The following is a 22,831-nucleotide window of genomic DNA, read 5'->3' on the forward strand; positions in this document are numbered from 1 at the left end:
GCCTTTGTAATGGCAAATGTAAAAAAGTCAATGCAAATTCAAAGGGCCACCAAATGTGGCCCTCTAAAATGTTAATTTTTTTTTTTTGCTTTTTTTTAATGTTATTTTTTAATTTAATTTAATGTTATTAAATTTTAGTAGATTAATAATTTGGATAATAAAAATAATTTAATAAAGAGAGAAGTAGAGACAAATTTTCGTCGTACTATTAATATGGGAAAATTCTACAACGAAAATATTTTAAAAACACAACATAATTTATAACAAAATGAAGGGATTTGAAGTGTAGAATGAAGTGAAAAAATGGAAGTGAGAGTGTATATTTATAACAAAATTTCGAAAATTAAAAAAAAAAACTAATTTCCGCGGCCCAGCCGCGATTCGCGGCCTTTGCAATGGGAGGGCCGCGGCTCACACGGCTCAGCCGCGTGAAGGCCGCGGCCGTGGCTCAGCCACGATTCTCGCCTCACCGCCCCGGCTCTCGGCCTTTGTAATGGGGGGCCGCGCGCCGAGCCATGGGCCGCGGCTCCCCCATTGTGGACACCCTTAGAGCATCCAATGGTGTCTCTCCGCCGTCTTTTCACATCAACAATTAATGGAATTCACCCTAACTTTTTACCATTTCTCTTACTAAAGAAAACACACGTATAAATTTATATAATACAATATAAAGAAATAAAAACTCTCGTTCCTTATCAAAATCACATGAAATGAAAACCTATCTATAAAATAATCAATTCTCCAACATCAAAATCACAAGTAAAGTTGGAGTTCCGTCAAACAAGCAATAACATACTCCTTTAATTTTCACTAATTCACAAACCTGACTTTAAGAATGGATGATTATGAAATTATAGATTTATTTTATTTTAAAAATAGATTTTTAAAATAAACAAATCACTTTTTCATAATTAAAAGTAATTTTTATAATTAAAATCGATTTAATCAAACAAAAGAAGGGGATGAGTGGTCTTCATCGCCCAACCTAGAGAGGCCAGGTGGGGGGCGCATGACGAGTTGTGTCGTCCCCCATCTTTCTTGCCGAGAGGCGGCACCTGCAACGCTACTCCTCCCCTCTATTCTCGGTGAGATGAGCTCACCATTGCGGATGAGCTCGAGTCTCTTGATAGATATCACAAATTTCTTTTTCGGTCCATCCATCATCACAAGCATCATTTACTTTTAAAAATTTAATTAGTAAAGTTCATATTCTACTGATTAATTTCACTTATATTCTATTAAAAAATTAAAATATAAAAATAAAATTTATATTGCATTTTATATTTTTCATATTTTCTCTATTTGTAAAAATTAATATTTTTCTCTATTTTAATTACTATATTTATTTATTTTTAATATTTCCGAGGCAAACTTAAACAATTTTGAATTGGTTTTAGTGGTACGCACAATTTTCCAAAAAAATAATTCACCAAAATATGTTCAGACTCTTTTTATTCTGCATCCTTTTACGCGTCTCAAGGTGAGATTGAGTTCATTTTCAGACAACTGTGCAGTACTGATTGGAAAGCGGGACCCACGAGCTTGCAACGGATCTTTTGTTGAAATTTCAACTTAATTGATGTTTAATATTGAATTATTAATTTAATTTTGTGTTAAATGATTGATTTATTAGTTTGTTTAATTGGAATAGTACACTATCACTAAATTCAAAAATTGCGGACCGTTGCCAATGGAAACTATGCTACTATTGTAGGATTCGATAGTGCAAGTGTGCAACGAAGCTGATTATTAAAGATCTCTAAAAGTTATGGCAAATTGTCATAAAGTCACCGAATTTGACAAATTGCTTGTTAAGCCTGCAATTTTAGAAAAAAAATTAATTACTAATATTCTACCTCATTTGTCTCATTCTAAGTAGATCTGTAAAAATTATGGTAAATTGCCAAAAGGCCGACAAATTTGATAAATTGCTTGTTAATCCTGTAACTTTAGAAAAAAAAATTATAATATTCTATTTATCTCACTCTAAGAGGTAATTTTCATTTTTTAATGGCTCACTCTAATTTACATTCTTTTTACAAATAAGAATATAATCATCTTTGTTATATTTTTTTCGTACTATATTCTCTCTCCACCCAAATCACAAAATAAAACCATATAAAATAGCATACCGAATAGGAAATATTCTACTTAGAATTTAATAAAGTGAACATTATTTTTAATATGAAAAATATAAAATATAAATTTAAAATAAAGTATTTTGACTTAATATTTCCTCAAAATTCAAAAGTTATGGACCGTTTTCAAATGAAAATTACGGAGTATGTTGTTTGACTGTTGATAAGATCTATAAAAAGTATGGGCAAAAAGGTCATAAATTCATCAAATTTGGTAAAATGCTTATTATTCTTATAGTTTTAAAAACACTAAAGCTCAATTTTGATTCTAAATATATAATTAAAATATGAATTTAATCAAAAGCATTCACTTTTTGAAAAACGAGTTCATAACAAATGAAAATATCGTCGAAGTAGTCATTTTTTTCGATTCTGTCAGAAAACTAACTGATAGCGTTAATTGCACAGTGACATGACCGTTAGTTTTTTTTACAGAACCGTAAAAAAAGGACCACTTCGACAAGGAATTCATTTGTTATGGACCTATTTTTCAAAAAGTGAATATTTTAAACCAAATTCGTATTTTGATTATATATTTAAGACCAAAATTGACATTTACTCTTTAAGAAAATGATTAATTGTATCATTTCTTATGATATATTTTAATTATCTCATATATTTGTATTTGGAGGAAATTGTGTTTGACGTGAAAATCGAAATTCATGTTTTACCCTCCTTCCCATAGTAGATGTCATATTTGGGAGATGACACGGGATTTTAAGAGATGTTATTTTGTGTGTTAAGTGGTGAGAGAAAATATAATTTTATAATTGATGTGAGAAGGAACTTTTTCCAAAGGAGGAAATGTGACATCTTTTTATGGGACAAATTAAAAAGGAAAGTGTGACATCTACTATGGGACGGATGGAGTACTACATGGTATATTATTCACAAAAGTAACTAACTTTAATATAAAGTATTTTGACTTCCAAATCAGTACTTCCTATGTCCCATTAAAATCTCGTGCCGATTCCTAAATGTTGTATATTTAATCGGAGGGAGTAAATAATTTCTCTTTAAAAATCTAAATTAATGCAAGTAAGAAAATTATCAAAAGTAATAATTGATTACAGATTGAGATTCAAAGAAAAATAAGATTAAGGATATCAATTAAATGAAAATATGTGGTTATGATGATTGTAGTTGACTTAAACCTCTTTTAATTAAAGTATGAGCAATGCTGATCTACGTAGGCAAAGCCGCAAAGCATATATATGCAAGGATTGGTTAGTATATTATATCCTAATATTGTTATATTATATGTCATGCGTTCTATTACTTGTGACACATTTATTTTAGATACAAGTTTTTAATAGCAACATTTAGTGATTAATTGAAGACACATTTATTTTAGATACAAGTTTTTTAATAGAAACATTTATTTCTCTCTAATGTGGTGAGACTCAATTTACACTAACAATATTTTAATTACTTTTCTATGTCCATCTTTCTTTTGCTTTATCAATTTTACATTAAAACTCGTTTCCAATCAAAAGTGCATATTTTTGTAACGAAGTAAATTACTAAGTTTGATTAAATTCTAGTTGATGTCGCACTTTTTTTTAAATATAGAACTATAAACCACCAAGTTTGAAATATTCACAACCATCTCAACTTTTTAATTTGCACGAAATCGAGGTTGTGTATCGGTCAAAAATATATGTGTAGACAAAATGATGTCGTTTGGTAACACACTAATGATAAAATACACACTTAAACTCACTTCCTCACTTTTTGCAAAAGGTTGAAACCCCAATGAAGAGAGGATTTTTGCATGTGTCCATTTTTTCAACAAGATTTATAATTTTCTTACTAATGCAACAAATATTACTAAGTATAAGAGGCAAGAGCGGGGTCGAACCGCAAAGACTATAGACCTACTCGAGATTGTTTCTATGACAAAATCGGAAAAGGAGTCGGTTGCTATCATGCATTCATTGAGTGAGTTAAGAATCTACTTGACTTGGCAGATTAAACAAATGACTCTATCTAACTGACCGACTAGACGGGAAAAGTACGGAAAACATGCTTAACGACTAAACTTTAAACAGACATCTTAGTTTGAAATTAAACAACCAAGAACACATGCAACTACAAGATCATGCTGAAACTTTCCTAAAACAGGCAGACAAAATGCAAAAGCAAGTGGGGACATTTTTCCTAACTTGACTGGGTTGACAGCAAAAGCTGGGAAAGCAAAAAGCACAAAGCAACTACAGATCTGGATCTCTAACTACTTCCTACTTTATCTTCTCCAAACAATCACGTAAAAACAGAGCAAACAGAGTATTGAGACATCATTGATGCAGGAAAAACAGAGCATGCTTCAAAACAAGTTGCGAACGAGAAATTCGACTAAGAACTACTGGATCTACGCTACTTGACTCAGTAGAAAGCGAAATAAACACAGATTAACCTTGCATACAGCACCTAAACTAACATATCTCAGAAATTGAGCACGTGAACAACTAGATCTCAATATCTAAACTACTGGAAACACATGTAAACAACATGGATCTAAACATCTAAGATACCAATTACGAAAAACATCCAAGAAACATGAGTAAATATCATCATCAACATGAAAATAAACCAAAGCTTCATAAAACTGGAAATAAACCAAGATCCACCGGCGGAGTCGTGAATTCCTCCGATAAAGCCATTAAATCTAACTAGAAAGTGAGGTGTGAAGGAGCTTCTAAGATGGAGGCGTCAATTCCACCATTGAAACGATCAACACACTGTAAATCTACACTAAAGTCTTGAAACATGAAATAAAACGTAATCCCGACGTCGAAGTAGTTAATTCCTCCGTCGAAACCACAGAACTAAGCTAAGAAAGCAGTAAACTATCTAACTAAACTGAACTAAGCTAAGATAGCGGTGGCGTTAAGCGCCTATGAGAGCTTCCTAACTAAACTACGAGAATAGTAGCGTTAAGCGCTTCTTCTTCATTGTGGAAAGCTTCTATTTGTAGAGCAGCTCCAACTTCAACCCTAAGGCAACTTCTTGTCGGATTTGACCATTTTACCCCTGTAGTAATTGAGGTTCACGCCATTTTGTTTGCTTGATCTGTTAGGTGGCTTTCTGTATGTTTGCTCCAATTTGCTGTGTTCTCATTTGCTCGGTCAAGTTGCACGATCTATCTGATCCAGCAGCAATTCCTGCACATTTAACTCAAAATTCGTGCATTATCTCCCCAAATATGTGTAAAATCATCCAAAAGTCATTGCATGAAATGAGCCTTATCACCCAACCCCAAGGGCCCCACACATCACAACCGACATTATTGTTAGGAGTGTTTAATCAGGGTACGCAGTGACACGTTAAATGGGAGGGCAGTAATCCACCATCCTGCCAGAAGCCCACCTCTCAAGGCCTCACATCTGTACTTGAGAGATTGCAACTACACGACAGTAGTGAGAATCGATCCTTGACCATTCCTGCAACTATGACCTTCCGAAACCAACTGGGTTGCCCATGCAGGTAAAAAATATTTGTCTAGTGATATTGTTGGTTGATAGCAATAATTGGACGAACCAACAAAACTACAGTATTTGTTCATGGTTCAATTGACCGGACTGATTTGACTGCTTGCGAGGGCGGGTTACTATAACATAAACTTAATTTGAATTGATCATTTATTTTTTTAAGGCTTCGTAAATAAAGAATAAAAACATACCAATTTCATTTCTACGGGATAAGAATGTTCAAAACATAAGGTCTCGGATAAAAACAAGTTTAGACCAAAATCATAAAACGACTATACAGTTAAGACCACTTTTGGATTTAATAATTCTAATTAATCACGATTTATTATACTAATATAGTCAAAGACACCTTAGTTTGGATTGACCGTTTAATTTTTTATGGCTCCATAAAAAAATGAGCCATAAAAAAATACAAAAAATGATTCAATTTCATTTCTTCAAAATACGAAGAATAATATTCTTGATCGAAGTCATAAAACGCTCATATATATTTAGAACCACTTCTCAACTTGTCTAACAACTAAGAGCATGCGTAACGCAAGGGGCCGGGCCGCATCTCGCGAGTCCCGGCCCGTCCCGAGCGTTGCACGGAGGAGAGTCACGGCCCAGGCCGCTCTCGGGGCCGCGTTCCCGGCCTGGCTAGCGTCCCGCGTCCCGGCCCGGGACGGCGTTGCACGGTGACGGGCCAGGCCGCAAATCCATTTTTTTTTAATTCAATGTCTATAAATACGAGCCTTTGTTGTGCATAAATCTTACGTGCATTCAATTTCAATCCTACGTTACATTTCAATCCTCTATTAACTCGAACAATTATACCCTTTGTGTCGGTGTAAATGGATTGGTTCAACAGCGATCAACGTGAGATGGAGGAGTTCGTTAACTCGAACAATTGGTACATACCGGCGTCGCCACCATCGCAGCCGACGCCTAGTCCGGGAGTCGGTAGCAACGTCGACGGAACATCGCCGGTCACTACCGAAGAGTTCGAGGTCAGTGAGATGGAGCCCGCTCAAGAGCGGGGCAAGGGGAAGGTGGGCGAGGAGGATGGGCCGAAGAAGTACAGTCCGCAAGAGACAATGTGGCTTGCGAGGAACTACATCGACATCGCCGAGGATCCTATCATCGGCAACCAGCAAACCAGCAAGGTTTTTTGGGAGCGGATTGCTGAGAAGTATAACGCTGGCCGTCCTAAAGGGTCGATCGAGCGTAGCTACGAGAAGCTACGCAAGCATTGGGGCCGGGTCCAGGCGGATATGAGCAAGTGGAACGGAAAGTGGGCCAACGTAGTCCGGATGTGGCCGAGCGGGCACAGCGAGGCGGACCACGTCCAGATGGCGAAGGATGCATTCTTCGCTGACGGGAAGAAGGCCTTCAAGTACATCGACGTTTGGAAGCTCGTCGAGAAGAGCCCGAAGTACACCAGCGGTGCCGAGCCGGTGGCAACTGGGGCGGCGAAGAGAACCAAAGTTTCCGCCTCCGGAAACTACTCTTCGAGCGAAGGAGGTCCGGCGATCGACCTCAACGTGACGGACGACGACGTCTTCGGCTCCTCTCCTAGCATTCAGAGCCGCCCGATGGGAACAAAGGCGGCCAAGAGGAAAGCAAAGGGGAAGGCAACTGCGAGCAACTCCGCTATGGTGCCACCACCGACCAATCCGTCTCTGGATAAGATGTCCGACACTTTGTCGGAGATGAATATTACATGGCGGATGAGCCAGCTGACGAAGTTGACAGCGAGGGATACATCGAAGATGTCGGACGAGGAGCTCGAGTTGCACCGTGAGATGATCGCCTACCTTCGCGCCCAAATGAAGAAGTAGTAGTCGTGGCCCGGGTTTCTTGTATTTTAAATTTGCTTCGTCCAGTAATGTAATGTTAATTTCGAATGAACAATGCATTTTCCCGGTTTCAATTGTTCAACGAATTGCGTTTTCGAGTTAAATAGGTTGGAGTTGTGAATAGTGTCATTTATTAGTTGCGGCCCGAGTTGCGGCCTGCAGGGTTACAGCAGTTGGGGCCTAGGCCGCAACTGTAGAGGAATGATGACGTGGAGGGGACTTGGGGTCGGAAATGGGGACGGGGTTAGTGATGCCCTAATGTACCGATGATTCAATTTTGCCGTTTATGTGTCCCACGAAATGCTCCAATGACACATACATCCCTCGTCAACAACGATCCGGGATTTTAAAAAGCCGGTCAATATCGATGAGGAACAAATTAAACAACAAGAAGCAGCAGCAGCAGTTCAATCAATTAAAAAAGTGGTAACGATCGAATTCGAGACCCACAAATACAAAAGAGTTAAACCAAAACAGAGTATCAGAATTACTACTGATTCCCATGGTCATCGTTCTTCATAGGCGCCGGATATTTGAGTGCATTGAGCTCCATTTTGCGGAGCGCAGCTTTACCAAGATCAATCCCACACATATCCGACAGCCGTACCAGGTAAAGCAAGACGTCTGATAGCTCTTCTCCGACGTGAGTTCTCTCTTCCTCTTTCCACCCAGGAAGCCCTTTTGGCACCTCCCCTTTCCATTGAAATATTTCCGACAGCTCTCCCACTTCTCCCACCTGCAAACAATTTTTCGTCAACAATCAACGCTACAAACAAAATACTCCATTTTAATTGATAGAGTGATGAATTTTTGGGGGAAAAGGGGGATGGATATATGCCAAAAACCCCTTTCGATTTTTCTTGCTATTTATGAATATGCCAAAAACCCTAGATCAATTTTGGGGGAAATAAAGTTCATAAATCACGACAAAATTAAGAAACTACAATACGTACTACTTTCCGGAATGATTATATTTTACGAAGGAGAAGAGAATAAAGAATAAAGAAGAAAACACCAAAGAGCATAACACAGAGTTACAGACGCATGCTTAATTACTCAAAATAAAGGATGAAATAATGGGGGAAAATGAGTGGGTTTGAGTGGAATTTACCAGAGCGAGAAGTAGATTTCTTGGGCTGTGGTATTGTTCCCAGTCTCTTGCTTTTGCAAAATCATCCATTTTCTTCTTGAGAAGATCTAGCGTTACGCTCTCTTCACCGTCGCAATTTTTGGATTCTGCCATTGGTTCTGGTTTTCGAATATTTTTTCTTTCAGAAATCGCTAGTCTCAGTGGAAAATGAAAGTGAAAGGATATGTATTTAAAGTCTTTTCCTTCTCTCTCCCACTCAGATCTCTCAACAAAACATTATACTCCTATCTGAATAAAAAATCACCGTTATTATGAACAGAAAATCAAATACTATATTATAAAAATAATATTTGAAAAATCTTAACTTTCTTATTTATTTTCAAATTTATAAAATTCTGTAATGAAAACACCAATACGAAATTTAATGGAGTAGTATATTTTTTTTTATGAAATAATAATCAATAAATTCATAAAATTTAATAATCCGTACTTAGTAAAATTTTGATTAATCCCATACAGTAATTTTGAAATGAAATCATAACCCATCCAACGGATGATAAATGTAAAATCGTTACTGTTGGGTCGTGATACCGCCGATCTCACACACGCACGAACGAGGAAATAAAGCACGCAAACGATATAACGTGGTTCGGTGATAATCCACCTACGTCCACGGAGAAGATGACCGGAATCTTATTGATGGAACTCTCAATACAAGAACTTCACACTCACAATCTATCACTCTAAGCAAACGCTAGCTAGTGCAAGAATTCTCTTCTTATTGTGTGTGTAATCTGTGTTCTGCGTCTCTCACTACTGAGCTCTATCGAGCTATTTATACAAGATGCAATCAAGAAAAAAAATCCAACTAACTCTATTTCCCAAAGTTAGTTATAACCGCTGCTCGGCTAAAACCGAACTGCCATTCTTGGTTAGCAACCGAACTGCATTTCTCGGCTATCAACCGAACTGCCTTTCTCGGTTATCAACCGAACTGCCTTTCTCGGCTAGCTCAAAGCCGAGCTTTATTTCTTGATCTCTTCTCGGAGCTGCCGAGGCTCCACCACTCGATCACAACCGGACTCAAAGCCGAGCTTCATTTCCGAGCTCAGAAGCCGAGCTCCAGTAGTTTGCATGGACACACTTTCACAAATCTCCACCTTGTCCTTGCAAAACTCCATCAATATCTGGATTCCCTTCTCAATCCTTGTTACAAGCTTCAACACTCCACAATCTCAACCAACTTCAAACAATGTTTGAATTTCGAAGTTGGCAGAGATTTTGTCAACATGTCTGATGCATTTTCTTCGGTAGGAACTTTCACCACATTGATCTTTCCACTTTGAATCTCATCTCTGATGAAGTGTCTCCTCACATCTATATGCTTCGACCTCTCATGGAACATTTGATGTTTTGCTAAACATATAGCCGAGTTGCTGTCACAGTTAATCTTCACTGCTCCCAGCTTCATTCCTAAATCTTCCAAGATTCCTTGCAACCATTTTCCTTCCTTTGCAGCCTCAGTCAGAGAAATATACTCAGCTTCGGTTGTGGACAGTGCAACCACAGACTGCAAATTTGATTTCCAGCTGATTGCTGTGCCATATAGTGTGAAGATGTAACCACTCTGAGACTTTCTGTTGTCTAAGTTAGCCGCATAATCCGAGTCACAGAATCCTTCTAGGACTTCCCTCTCCTCAGACCAAACTCCACCACCAAACTTCAAGCCAACCATGACAGACCCTTTCAGGTATTTCAGAATCCACTTTAGTGCTGCCCAGTGATCCCTACCTGGATCAGCCATATATCTGCTTGCAACGCTTATGGCATGAGCCACATCCGGCCTTGTACATATCATCAAGTACATCACACTTCCCACTATATTTGCATAGGGTATCCTGCTCATCTCTTCTCTATCTTCAGCTGTCTTTGGCATCTGTTCTTTACTGAGTTTGAAGCAGCTAGCCAATGGAGTGGATACTGACTTTTCACTCCTTACCTGGTATTTTTCTACCACCTTTCTGATATAATCAGCCTGAACCAATTTCAGTTCTTTCTTCTTTCTGTTCCTGACAATATCCATACCCAAGATTCTCTTGGCTTCCCCAAGATCTTTCATATCAAATCTCTGCTTCAACTCCTCCTTGACAGACAGCAGCTCACTCTTGCTTGATCCTGCCAGCAGAATGTCATCCACATACAGCAGTAGATAGGCCAGTATTAGATTTCCACTTCTCTTGACATACACGCAGCTATCAAAACTGGATCTCTCAAATGCCATCAATTCCATCTGCTCATGAAACTTCTTGTTCCACTGCCGGCTGCTTTGCTTGAGCCCATATAGGCTTTTCTTTAACAAGCAAACTTTCTTTTCTTCTCCCGGCTTCTCAAAACCCTTAGGCTGCATCATATAGATCGTTTCCTCTAGATCTCCATGCAAAAATGCTGTCTTCACATCAAGTTGATGCAGCTCCCAGTTGAAATGAGCAGTCATGGCCAATAAGATCCGAATGGAAGTGTGCTTCACCACTGGAGAGAACACCTCTGTGTAGTCAATACCCTCTACTTGTGTGAATCCTCTAGCAACCAGCCTTGCCTTAAACCGTATGCTTTCAACTTCCCCCACCTCTACTTTCTTCTTAAACAGCCATTTGCAACTGATCAGCTTCTGAGTCCCTGGATCAGTCACCAAAATCCAAGTCCCATTTTTCAGCAAGGACTCTATTTCTTCTTCCATGGCCTTGATCCATTTCTGACTTTCCTTGCAACTCATGGCTTCTTCATAGGTTGAGGGTTCTGAAAACATGAGTACTTCTGCTACACATAGAGCAAAGAAGCTCATGTCATAATCTGAGAATCTGCTAGGTAGGCCTGCATTTCTTCTTGGATTTCTTCTGGCCCCTTGAGCTGCAGCAGCTTGCTGCACTGGTGACTCCTGCTCACCTGTGTTCTGAGTATGTTGAGAGCTAGTTGCTCCACCTTCTTCTTGATTTCCTGTGATCACAACATCCTCATCAGTGTCTGTTCCAGCAGATTCTCCACCAAACTCAAGGTTTTGCATTTCAGAGCTACTGCCACCACCAGAGGGCTTCCCATCATCTTTAAATGGCATCTCCTCTTCATTGAATGTCACATCTCTGCTCACAATGATATTTCTGCCTTCTCTATCCAAATTCCACAATCTGTATCCTTTTACCCCATCTTGGTATCCCAACAACACACATTTCTTTGCCCTTGGCTCCAATTTACTCTGCTTAATGTGTGCATAAGCAGCACACCCAAACACCTTCAAGGCTGAGTAATCACCTAGGCTTCCATACCATCTTTGATCTGGGGTCTCATTGGATATAGCAGATGATGGACACTTATTGATCAGATTAGCTGCAGTAGAGACAGCCTCTGCCCAGAATCTCTTTGGCATTCCAGAGTAGAATAGCATGCACCTCACCCTTTCTAGCAATGTCCTATTCATTCTTTCTGCCAGCCCGTTCTGTTGAGGATTTCTTGGCACGGTCCTATGCCTTCTTATCCCTTTCACCTTACAGAAACTATCAAACTCCGCAGACAGAAACTCCATGCCATTATCAGTCCTTAGATATTTAAGCACTGAGCCCTTTTCATTCTCATATCTAGCATGCCATTCTCTAAATTTTTCAAAAGCTTGGGACTTCTCTCTTAGAATGTAAATCCACACTTTTCTTGAGTAATCATCTATGATGGAGATGAAATACTTACCTCCACCTATGGATTCAGTTTGGGATGGCCCCCACAAGTCACTGTGGGCATACACAAATGGGGCTGATGAAGTGTGTTTCCCACCAGAAAATGGCAGCTTCTTTGCCTTTCCTAGAATGCAAGATTCACATTTCTTTAGGCTATCTGATGCACTTAACTTCATCACTCCTTGTTTAGCCAGCTCTCTTATGCCTTTCTCACCCACATGTCCAAGCCTGGCATGCCATAGATGCAGGTCTTCTGTCTGGGCAAGATTCACAGCATCAACCACGGTTTCACCCAGCAAATAGTATAGGCTGTTCTTTCTCTGGGCCTCCATCACAATTCTGGTGCCTTTTGTTACTGTGAGGATCCCATCACCAGAGTTGAATCTGCACCCTTTTGACTCTAGCATTCCAAGAGATATTAAATTTCTCTTGATTTGAGGAATGAATCTGACTTCTGTGAGAGTCTTCATACTCCCATCCTTCATCCTCAATCTGATGTTCCCAATGCCCTTGACATTGCACACTTGATCATTTCCTAGCATCACTGATCCTTCCCAAGCTGATAATTCTTGGAACCAAGATTTGTGTGAGCAAATGTGGAAGGAGCACCCTGAATCCATGATCCAGCATTCTTCAATCTTGGCCCCTGAGTGGATATTCAAAGCTTCATTATCTTCAACATCCTGAGCCAGATCAGCAGTCTCTATGTTCCCAGCCTTTTCTTGCTCTTGTTTCCTCTTCCAAGCAAAACAATGCTTCTTTAAATGGCCCGGTTTCTTACAGTAGTGACAGCTTCTCTTCTCCTTCCATACTCCACCTTCTTCCTTCTTCTGGAACTTCTTCTTGGAACCCCTTTTATTCTGATTATTTTTCACATGCAGACTCTCAGCTACTGGATCAGTTTGTTTGTTATTAGCCTTCTGCGATTCCTTCATCTTCAATGCAGAATGAATCTCTTCATAGGTGACCTTGGTTTCTCTTCCAAGAAGCACTGCATCCTTGAAGTGCTCATAACTTTTAGGCAGGGAATTGAGCAACATCAATGCCTTATCCTCATCTTTAATGACCTCATCGATATTCTCAAGATCATCTATGCATTTCCCAAACTCCTCGAGCTGTTCAGAAATGCTCTTCCCATCTGAAAACTTGAAAGCAAGAAGCCTTTGCTTCAAATGTAACCGGTTCGCCAGAGACTTGGTCATGTACAATGACTCAAGTTTCCCCCATACTCCTGCAGCCGTCTCCTCCTTGGAAACTTCCCTTAGCACCCTGTCCGTGAGGTTCAAGATCAGGGTGCTATAAGCCTTATACTGCATATCTTGAAGCCTTTGCTTCTCCTTTTCATCAGCATCAGGTTTGCCTTCTTTAGCGTCACCTTCATTCTTCAAGATATCCCATAGGCCTTGCTGCATCAAGATGGCCTTCATCTTCAGCCTCCACAGCCCAAAATCGTTTCTCCCGGTGAACTTTTCCACCTCGAACTTGGCTGTAGACATTTCTCAAAACGAGCGGTGGGCAATCGCCAAGATCAGCTTATACAACGGAACCTCTAGACACGAACTCACCCAGAAACCAATCAATCGGCAAATCGTGGAAGTCTTCCCACAGACGGCGCCACTTGTTGGGTCGTGATACCGCCGATCTCACACACGCACGAACGAGGAAATAAAGCACGCAAACGATATAACGTGGTTCGGTGATAATCCACCTACGTCCACGGAGAAGATGACCGGAATCTTATTGATGGAACTCTCAATACAAGAACTTCACACTCACAATCTATCACTCTAAGCAAACGCTAGCTAGTGCAAGAATTCTCTTCTTATTGTGTGTGTAATCTGTGTTCTGCGTCTCTCACTACTGAGCTCTATCGAGCTATTTATACAAGATGCAATCAAGAAAAAAAATCCAACTAACTCTATTTCCCAAAGTTAGTTATAACCGCTGCTCGGCTAAAACCGAACTGCCATTCTTGGTTAGCAACCGAACTGCATTTCTCGGCTATCAACCGAACTGCCTTTCTCGGTTATCAACCGAACTGCCTTTCTCGGCTAGCTCAAAGCCGAGCTTTATTTCTTGATCTCTTCTCGGAGCTGCCGAGGCTCCACCACTCGATCACAACCGGACTCAAAGCCGAGCTTCATTTCCGAGCTCAGAAGCCGAGCTCCAGTAGTTTGCATGGACACACTTTCACAGTTACACGAATCAAGATGAGTGATACATACAGCAGTCTTTCTCATAGAGATGATTAACAACAACATTCACCAGTGACAGTGAGCATCAACACAACATTAGTGACAAACAAACAGAAATACTTTTAAAAAGCAAAAAACACAACATACATCAGATTCTAACAGCCACCACTCTGTCATCTTCTCCAAACCTCGAACTCGCCGAATCAAGAGGAAAGAAGAAGGGATACAATTCATATCTAACATAGCAGCTGCTATACAACACCCGACACCCTCTCTTATCCCCACAAAATATAGGAAAATTACTCACAGCAATTTACAAACACTCAGCACACCTTATCTCATCCATCAGCGAACCCAATCTCTTGTTGAAAACACCTGGCTCCGTCACGTTCTCCACGTTGTAGAAGTAGACCCCCGAGGTGTCAACTTCTCCCAAGAATTTGGCAGTGCTGTACCTTAAAAAACAGTAGTCACACCAGATTCTTGCATCTGACTGGCTGGGGCACGCGGGTTTTATCTCCTTTGCAGCATCCTTAATGCAGGAGGCGCAGTCGCTGCTGCTTACGTCGCCCCTGCATTGGGCCACGCCGTAGACTTTGTATCCGCCTTTTCCGTGGGAGGCAGCCACAAAGCCATGGCGGATGGTGCCTGAGACTAGCTTAGGCAGCAAGGAGTCTTGATATGGCGGGGTTGGTTTTGGTGTCGTCGTTGCAGGAAGTGGCCGAGATTTCTGCTGATTCTACTCTTAGACATAGAAAGTACACAGAGAGGAGGATGAGGGAGAAGATAGATAGCAATTTCATGGCTGCGCTTACACAGAATGCTAGAGAGTAAAATAATTTGGTTTTATGTTATATGTGGAGCCGATTAGTTAGACTTGTTTATGTAGAGCAACTTCCTACTGAATACTGAGTGGAAAAAACCATTGTTTTATCTAGTAACAAAAGAAGAATCTTCCTACTGGATAAAAAATGAATCTATAGATTGGTTGGGAAATTTCTAAGCCTAAAAGATGCTCCCTATATGCATTAGGTTAGAGTTCAATTACTTTTATGAGTCCAATAATTACTTACTAGGTTATTGGTGGAATTTTATGCCAAAGACTTAATGGTTACACTTCCATTCTTTTCTGTAATACTGAATTTTGGCATTTACATAGATCAAATCTTATCCTATCATGGAGAAGAACATTCGACTTTTCACCTTCAGAGAATCAATAATTCATAGTAATAATTAATGACAAGACTAGTTATATACTGATTCAAGCTTCATATAGATATATGAAAATGGTGTGGATTGTGGCTATTGAAATAGCAAAACATGAAATTTCTAACGGAAAATCTGATACAAGAAGCAAAACTCACAATTTTCAATTATTGTTTAGGGAAAAGCAAGCAGATCCAAAGATTCAAGTTGAGACAGTTCACCAGGTGTAGCATCTAATACCGACCGATCAAAATAAAGTCTTCATCCTCCAAGACCTGGACATCTTTCTCTCCTACGAAATTCTCCCTTCCAAGTTCATTGACTATGTTCACAAACTCAACCCTCTTGGCCAGAGGAAGGGGCACGTATGGCAACCGGAAAACAGGTCTAACGACCCCGAGCTGAGCTAGGGCTGTGTTCACACCAATTGGGTTTGGTTCGCGGAAAAGCCACTGGATAAGAGGGATCAGTTTTGCGTTTAAACTTGGATTCTTTCCTCCAAACATCAGTTCTCTCATTAGACGTGGGACCAAATTGCTTGTAACTGATATTACTCCAGTGGCACTGTAGTCCCACCTCGAGTCGTGGCATTCGTCGTCGTTCCCACTCCACACGACTATACCGTTGCTCGTATACTGCTCTAACCTATCATTTCCAACGCACTCCTTGATGCCTGCCAAGTTGGTGCTCTGTGCTAAGGTGTGAACCACGGGTGGTGGAATGTCTTGGCCGGTCCGTGATGGTACGTTATAGATAATTGAAGGGCCCATGGGAAGCACACTGTCGAAGTGAGAGACCAAACCTTCCAAGGAGGTTTTCCCATAGTAAGGATTGATGTGGAGCGCCGCATGCATACCAACAGCAAAGCCTTGTTCAGTGGCATGGATGGCTTCTCGTGTTGAGTTACTCCCCGTGTTACCAATGACTTTAACTGAACTGCCAAAACAGTTGACTGTGTGGCCAATGAGCATAATATGCTCATCCCAGCTCATCAATTGGCCTTCACCAGTGGTGCCACCAACAATCACTCCCTCAACACCATCTCCGATTTGCATGTTCACCAAGGCATCATAGGCCTCCAAGTCGAATCTGCCATCTGGGAGATAAGGTGTCTTGATTGCTGTAATCAATCTGAGTGATTTGATGTCTTCGACATTAGTCCTGCAGTCAGGAGTTTCACATTACACATGCTGGTTTCCTTGGACATGATTACATGAAATAACACATATAGGAGCACCATATTTCCTTTGCATATATTCTTCCATCCGTCATAGCACTGAGTTGCGAACTTGACCTTTCTAGAGATGTATCTCTGACGAAATTTTTAAGATTGTCATTTCAAATGCACGTCATGTTAAGCGTCAAAAAATCATTTTTTCTATGACAACACCACTTTTTATATTCAATATTTACTGGCTAATGAGAACATAATATACACTTGCTACTATCAATAAGCACAAGGACACAACAAGGGTATGAGCTGAGATATCCAACTGACACAAGCTTTTGCACACTCAACTATTAACCATAATTATTCAAACTTTTTTTTATAGATATTTGTAGGAAACATAAATGACAAATTGACAAGTGAACACTGGTTTTTACCAATATCATGATCACAACAAGATTATTGACTTCCAAAGCTCATTCTTTCCACCACTAAAACACAATCCTCTATCAAACATATGTTTTATTATATCATGTACTGACATGAAAAACCACTTGCTATGATCAAATCGATTGCGCAATTACCTGTTCTTAACTTCGTTACTACGCATTGGGAGGTGAAAATTGGGAACTACAGCTGCTCTAGGTGATCTCCATTTTGGAAGCACACCTTCACCATAGAAGTGAAAACATGCATCATTAGTCAAATAATTTTGATAATTATTTGAAAAAAAAACCATGAGTTTGAGGGTGCACGAAGAACATCAATCATTCTTCAAACGTATACTGTCAAATTGTGCCTAAATCAATTATACTGCATTCCCCTAAAAAATTTAGAAACACAATAAAACAGAATCAATTACCACCACGGGAAATAATGATAGTAGTGTGTGTGGCGTGCGCATGAAGACACCATCTCCAAAGGAAGAAGTTTTGTTCAGAAAAATATAAGAGAATAATCATAAGATGCGTTACATTTAGATAACTCTAAAACGGCCGAAATTAGAGTCGATAGCAATTTACCTCGATGTGTAGATTTGAGAGAGAAACATCCGATGAAGGACGCCATTGCACGAAAACTCGACGAATTGAGAGAGAGGACGGAGAAGAGCGTGTGGGTATGCTAAATCACGTAATTCTCCGGCAATGAGTAAGACTTGGACGGTGGGAGCTCAGCCGCATTAGAATATGTTAAGCTCCCGAGGATGGGGTGAACAGTAGCGGTGACTAGAGTGGGAGCAGCGGCGGCGGCGATGTGAGAAGAGGTACACTTTGAATAAGCGGACGTGCTATCAATTAGGTTTTTTTATTTTTCTAATCACAGTTGTCGAACACGTATGGTCAAATATAAATTTTCACGGTAGTATTTTTTATTTTTATTTTTTTTTAATTTTTTTAAAAATTTGAGAGACAGAGACAAAAAGAAGATTTACTATTCAAAAAATATGAATAATATCATTTTAAGTACTCAAACTATAAGAAAATATCATATTTAATATTAAAGAGATAAATAAAATATCAAATCATACGAAAGTTTAAAAATGTCTTTCATGCCTTTGGGGTATTTTAGGTGTAAAATTATGATGAATAGTGAAAAAGTACCATAAATGTGATTACATAGTTCAGCGACTACTCACGATATTTTTAAAATTTAGGTACCATTTGCATGCAAAACGCATAGTTCAGGAACTATTTGCGTAGTTCATTCTTTAAAATATTATTAGCAGAGAATAATTCACACTTTTATTAGAGAGAGAAATTTTCAAAATTAAAAAATTCATACTAAAAAATACTTTTAGGGACTAATTAAAGAAAATGTTCATATTGCTCAGGGGATGTAGTATTATGCTGTAGCATTTCATACTACTAATCCACATGCAACTGGTTTTAAATTCTTAATATTGATTCTGTTTAGGGCAGTGTATTGTAATAATGAAAATAAATCAATCTTTTTTCTTTTATTTACTTTTTAAAAAAAGTACTAATTAGAGTAGAATAGAGGGGCCTTACAACTGAAATGCGCTTCATTGTCAAATTTTTTTAACCTAATTCGTCACTATGAATTTCTCCTTCTCCTTTGTTTCTTTGATTTAGTTATAGCTCCACGTTAGACATGAATGCAGAAAGGAAATAGCAATTGCTAAAATATGTTCAATACTACTATCATTTTTTTAATGATCACAAGGAAATAGCAATAAGATGGAAGTGAAATGCAGGAGGTTCTTGACCAATTATAGGTGCATTGTGCCCAAGAGCGAAATAAATTCCTGATTTAGTAACACAATGTGTATGCCTGATCTGTTACATTGTTGTTGGAAGAATTTATTCACCTACCTAAATTGTTGGTACACACCCATCCCACATCGGGAGTCTGAGTGAAGTTTTGAGTCTAAGTGAAGTTGAAAGTTGTATATAATTCCTGTTCAACCCTAATTAGTTTGAGGCTTTTTTGAATAACCCAAAAACAAATCCGTGCGGGCTTGGTCCAAAGCGGACAATATCAAATGTTTGTTGCAGTCGACAATCCGAACAAGTGCATGTTAGTTATGATAGAGGACTTGATTTGCTTCTTATGTCATTAGGTGGTTATAAACGACATTAACGTCTGAATTTGATCAAGATACACACTTGGAATATAATTCTAACTTGGCTTATATTTTTAGGTGGAGATGTACTACTCATTGCTGAATTTTGTCGTCAGATTGCTACCTTTAACGGATTTAAGAAGTAGCATATCTTTAAGCAATGGTTCTGTAGTTCTATGCTTCAACTAACTACTTTTTCAATCAACATACGTGTACGTTTTAATAGAGAATCAATTACAAAAAAAATTGTTGGCAATTCGTAATCTTTTAATACTACTATATAAAGAAAAGTTCAAGGAGGATAGCCTCTTTAGCTTGTGAAGGGCATACATGAATTTTGAGATATGAGTGTGCGACGATTCATTGCTTAGCAACACACTAGTCCCATTTGATCACTTACACATAATTCTATCTAAATTAGAGCAAGAATTCTCAGATTAACGCGTGTATGCGATCATTTATTCGTTGTTTGACCTTTTGTGCAACAATGTGCAGATCACTGCCGACACTAAGGTGAGCGTAGACGAGGTGAAGAGCTTTGCCGAAGAAGAAGGGTTGTTCTTCATAGAGACCTCGGCCCTCGACTCTACCAATGTGATGAAGGCATTTGAGATCTATGACAAGGTCAGCCGGAAGATCCTCAATTCGGACTCATACAAGGCCGACCTGTTGGTCAGCCGGGTCAGGCTAGCCAACGGGGTTGGCTTGTCAAAACAGCACCGTGGCGTCATGTCTTGCTGCTTGAGATGAGTCATGAGTTTCAGAGTATTTTGCTTTTATAAAAAGATCTCTTTGTTTTTTTTTATTCATAAATGAATAGAATCTTTTTGTTCTTTATATCTCCTTCACGTGTTACCTTTTGCATTATTAATACACCTCATATTTTCGACAATATGTTGTCGTAACATGGAAATGAAGTGTATTAAAGTATAACTTAATCCATGGATGTGTATGAAATAATCATATGAGGGGGTGTTCGGTTTGTAAGATTGTATCCGAGATTAAATTTGTAATGTGTTTGGTTCATGAGACTCAATCCCACAACTCAATCTTAGATGAATAATCATGGGATAATTAGTCATAGTTAACCCTCACTATAAATAATCTCACGACTCAATCCTAGATTATATCTTATCATTATTTTATCTTGAAAATCGAACACCACTTGTGAATTATGATAGATTAGTCACAGTGTTGCACCATAATTAAAGTTCATTTTCTTGCATTTCTCTCTCCCTCTCTCGGGCTCTCCGGCCTACAAGTTATATAGTAATGTAGTACTTACTATCTTGATAGTCCTTTTTTTTATCATAATTTAGTAATATGATGAATTATCGGTATTATTGCATGTTGGAACTACACAACAAAAAAGGGAGTGTGTGAATCTCACCCTCATATAAGATGGGTTACTATTATTTTATTTCTTCTATTTTTGTTGCAATTATTCACCGGCATATAATGCCCTGTGTCACATTTTGTAGAATGGTAAAATTTCTTGTTCAACATGAGTTATTCATGGTTGAGTTGAGAGTTAATAAACCTTTGACTTGATTGGTAAATAAAAGTAGATTAGGAAATAAAAACTGATAGACTACACAGACTGGTCCCTGCGACTTATGTAACGGCTAATATATAGGCGAATATCTGGCTACAATTTAGGAAAGTTTTCCGATTTTTTTAAGTGGGACAAACTTCATAATCAAAAGTATGTGTACCAGTTCAGAAATAAATAAACAGAAAGTGACAATTAGCCGTTTAATTAATTACAAATCTATTTGTTTTTGAATTACGATGTTTTGAATTTAGATATATACTACTCCATTTAGTTTGAAGTTTTTTACTGCATATAAAAAAGCAAAAACATAAAGATTGCAACTCATTATCATATTGATAAAGAAATTGAGTGTGCAGTAGAGTAAGTATGTTGGAATTTCTTTTGAAACTCCACCCATCACAAATATAAACACAAGCTTCCTCTCTCTCTCTCTCTTAAAACACCTTTTTTCACCTCTCTACGATTAAGCTCGTCGTCGCCTCCACCACCCCTCCTAATCCTCGCCGTCCTCTTGGCAGCAGCCTCCCAGTCACAGGTCGCCACGTGTACCAAACAGTCCTTCAACAACAACAAGCGCTACACCTTCTGCAACGACCTCCCCTCCCTCAACTCGTACCTCCACTGGGACTTCGACGAGCCCCAATCCACCCTCTTCGTCGCCTTCATTGCCACCCCTTCCAAGCCCGACGGCTGGGTCTCCTCCGGCATGGCCGGCTCCCAGGCCCTCCTCGCCTTCCAAGGTCTGGTTCGACGTCAAGGAATCCTCCGCCGGCGTGATCACCATTATAAAGAATGAGTGTGTGAGCTTTGCGTGGTGTGTTATGTAGGTATTTGCATTGCTATTGAGGCCCAAGAAGAACCATAAAATTCGCATCTACTGGAAGGTGTACCATGAGGGAGTAGGATATTCAGTTGCTGTTGTTGGGATCTGATAAAAGTAGGTTTTGGAATAGGTTTTTTCTCATTCACACAAATGAGTACATTCTACACGCCTCTTTATAGGCTAAAGATTACAAACCAGTGTAAGATCATTCTCCCAAATCTAATCTTCTATACAAGGTAAAAATCAATTACTCCCTCCGTCCCCTAATAGGAGTCGCTCTTTGACCGGACACGAGTTTTAAGAAATATAGAGAAAAGATGGTTGAAAAAGTTAGTGGAATATGGGACCCATATTTTTATATTGGTTTTATAATAAAATGTGAGTGGAGTGAATTAGTGAAATGTGGGGCCTACTACCATTTATGGTAAAAATGAAGAGTGACTCTTAATGGGGGACGTCCCAAAATGGAAATTAGCGACTCTTATTTGGGGACGGAGGGAGTAATTTAATTCCTAATCTCCTCATTTAATTGTGATTGCAGGGAATCGGGTCCTTGATTCTTGAGGATCTTCTCTCCAACACTCCCCCTCAAGTTAAGTAATGGGATCCCCAATACTTAACTTGTCTAGTACACTTCGAAACGAGTGTGAACTCACTGCTTTTGTTAGGATGTCCGCTAGTTGATCCTCTGACTTGACGTATGGTAACTCCACCACTTTTGTATCAATTGTATCCTTTATAAAGTGTCGATCTACCTCAACATGTTTGGTTCGGTCGTGTTGCACTGGATTTTCGGATATGCTAATAGCAGCCTTGTTGTCACACAGCAGGCGACATGGTTGGACGGACTTGAGGTCGAGTTCGGTCATAAGTCTTCTGAGCCACAATACATCAGTCAATCCACTCTTTATCCCCCGAAATTCTGCCTCGGCACTTGATAATGCCACCACCTTCTGCTTCTTACTCCTCCATGTCACCAAATTACCTCCCACAAAGGTAAAATATCCCGCAATCGATTTTC

General features: G+C 39.2%; 2 protein-coding genes and 1 pseudogene across 2 annotated transcripts; all 3 read right to left on the bottom strand.

Annotated features, from left to right (window-relative positions):
• Positions 1-7,846: 7,846 nt before the first annotated feature.
• Positions 7,847-8,815, bottom strand: LOC121762857 (dCTP pyrophosphatase 1). The gene is made up of 2 exons (XM_042158873.1): positions 8,579-8,815; positions 7,847-8,203 (listed from the first exon to the last, which is right to left on the bottom strand). Exons 1-2 carry the CDS (start codon positions 8,708-8,710, stop codon positions 7,958-7,960), a joined length of 378 nt encoding a protein of 125 aa, XP_042014807.1. The 5' UTR covers positions 8,711-8,815; the 3' UTR covers positions 7,847-7,957.
• A 5,755-nt stretch (positions 8,816-14,570) lies between these two features.
• LOC121789020 lies at positions 14,571-15,585 on the bottom strand (annotated as a pseudogene).
• Positions 15,586-15,819: 234 nt separating this feature from the next.
• LOC121789012 (4-hydroxy-tetrahydrodipicolinate synthase, chloroplastic-like) lies at positions 15,820-18,148 on the bottom strand. The gene is made up of 3 exons (XM_042187567.1): positions 17,871-18,148; positions 17,433-17,517; positions 15,820-16,841 (listed from the first exon to the last, which is right to left on the bottom strand). Exons 1-3 carry the CDS (start codon positions 17,914-17,916, stop codon positions 15,914-15,916), a joined length of 1,059 nt encoding a protein of 352 aa, XP_042043501.1. The 5' UTR covers positions 17,917-18,148; the 3' UTR covers positions 15,820-15,913.
• Positions 18,149-22,831: the final 4,683 nt, after the last annotated feature.

This window comes from Salvia splendens, chromosome 2, assembly GCF_004379255.2.
Source record: "Salvia splendens isolate huo1 chromosome 2, SspV2, whole genome shotgun sequence".
Lineage (NCBI taxonomy): Eukaryota > Viridiplantae > Streptophyta > Magnoliopsida > Lamiales > Lamiaceae > Salvia > Salvia splendens.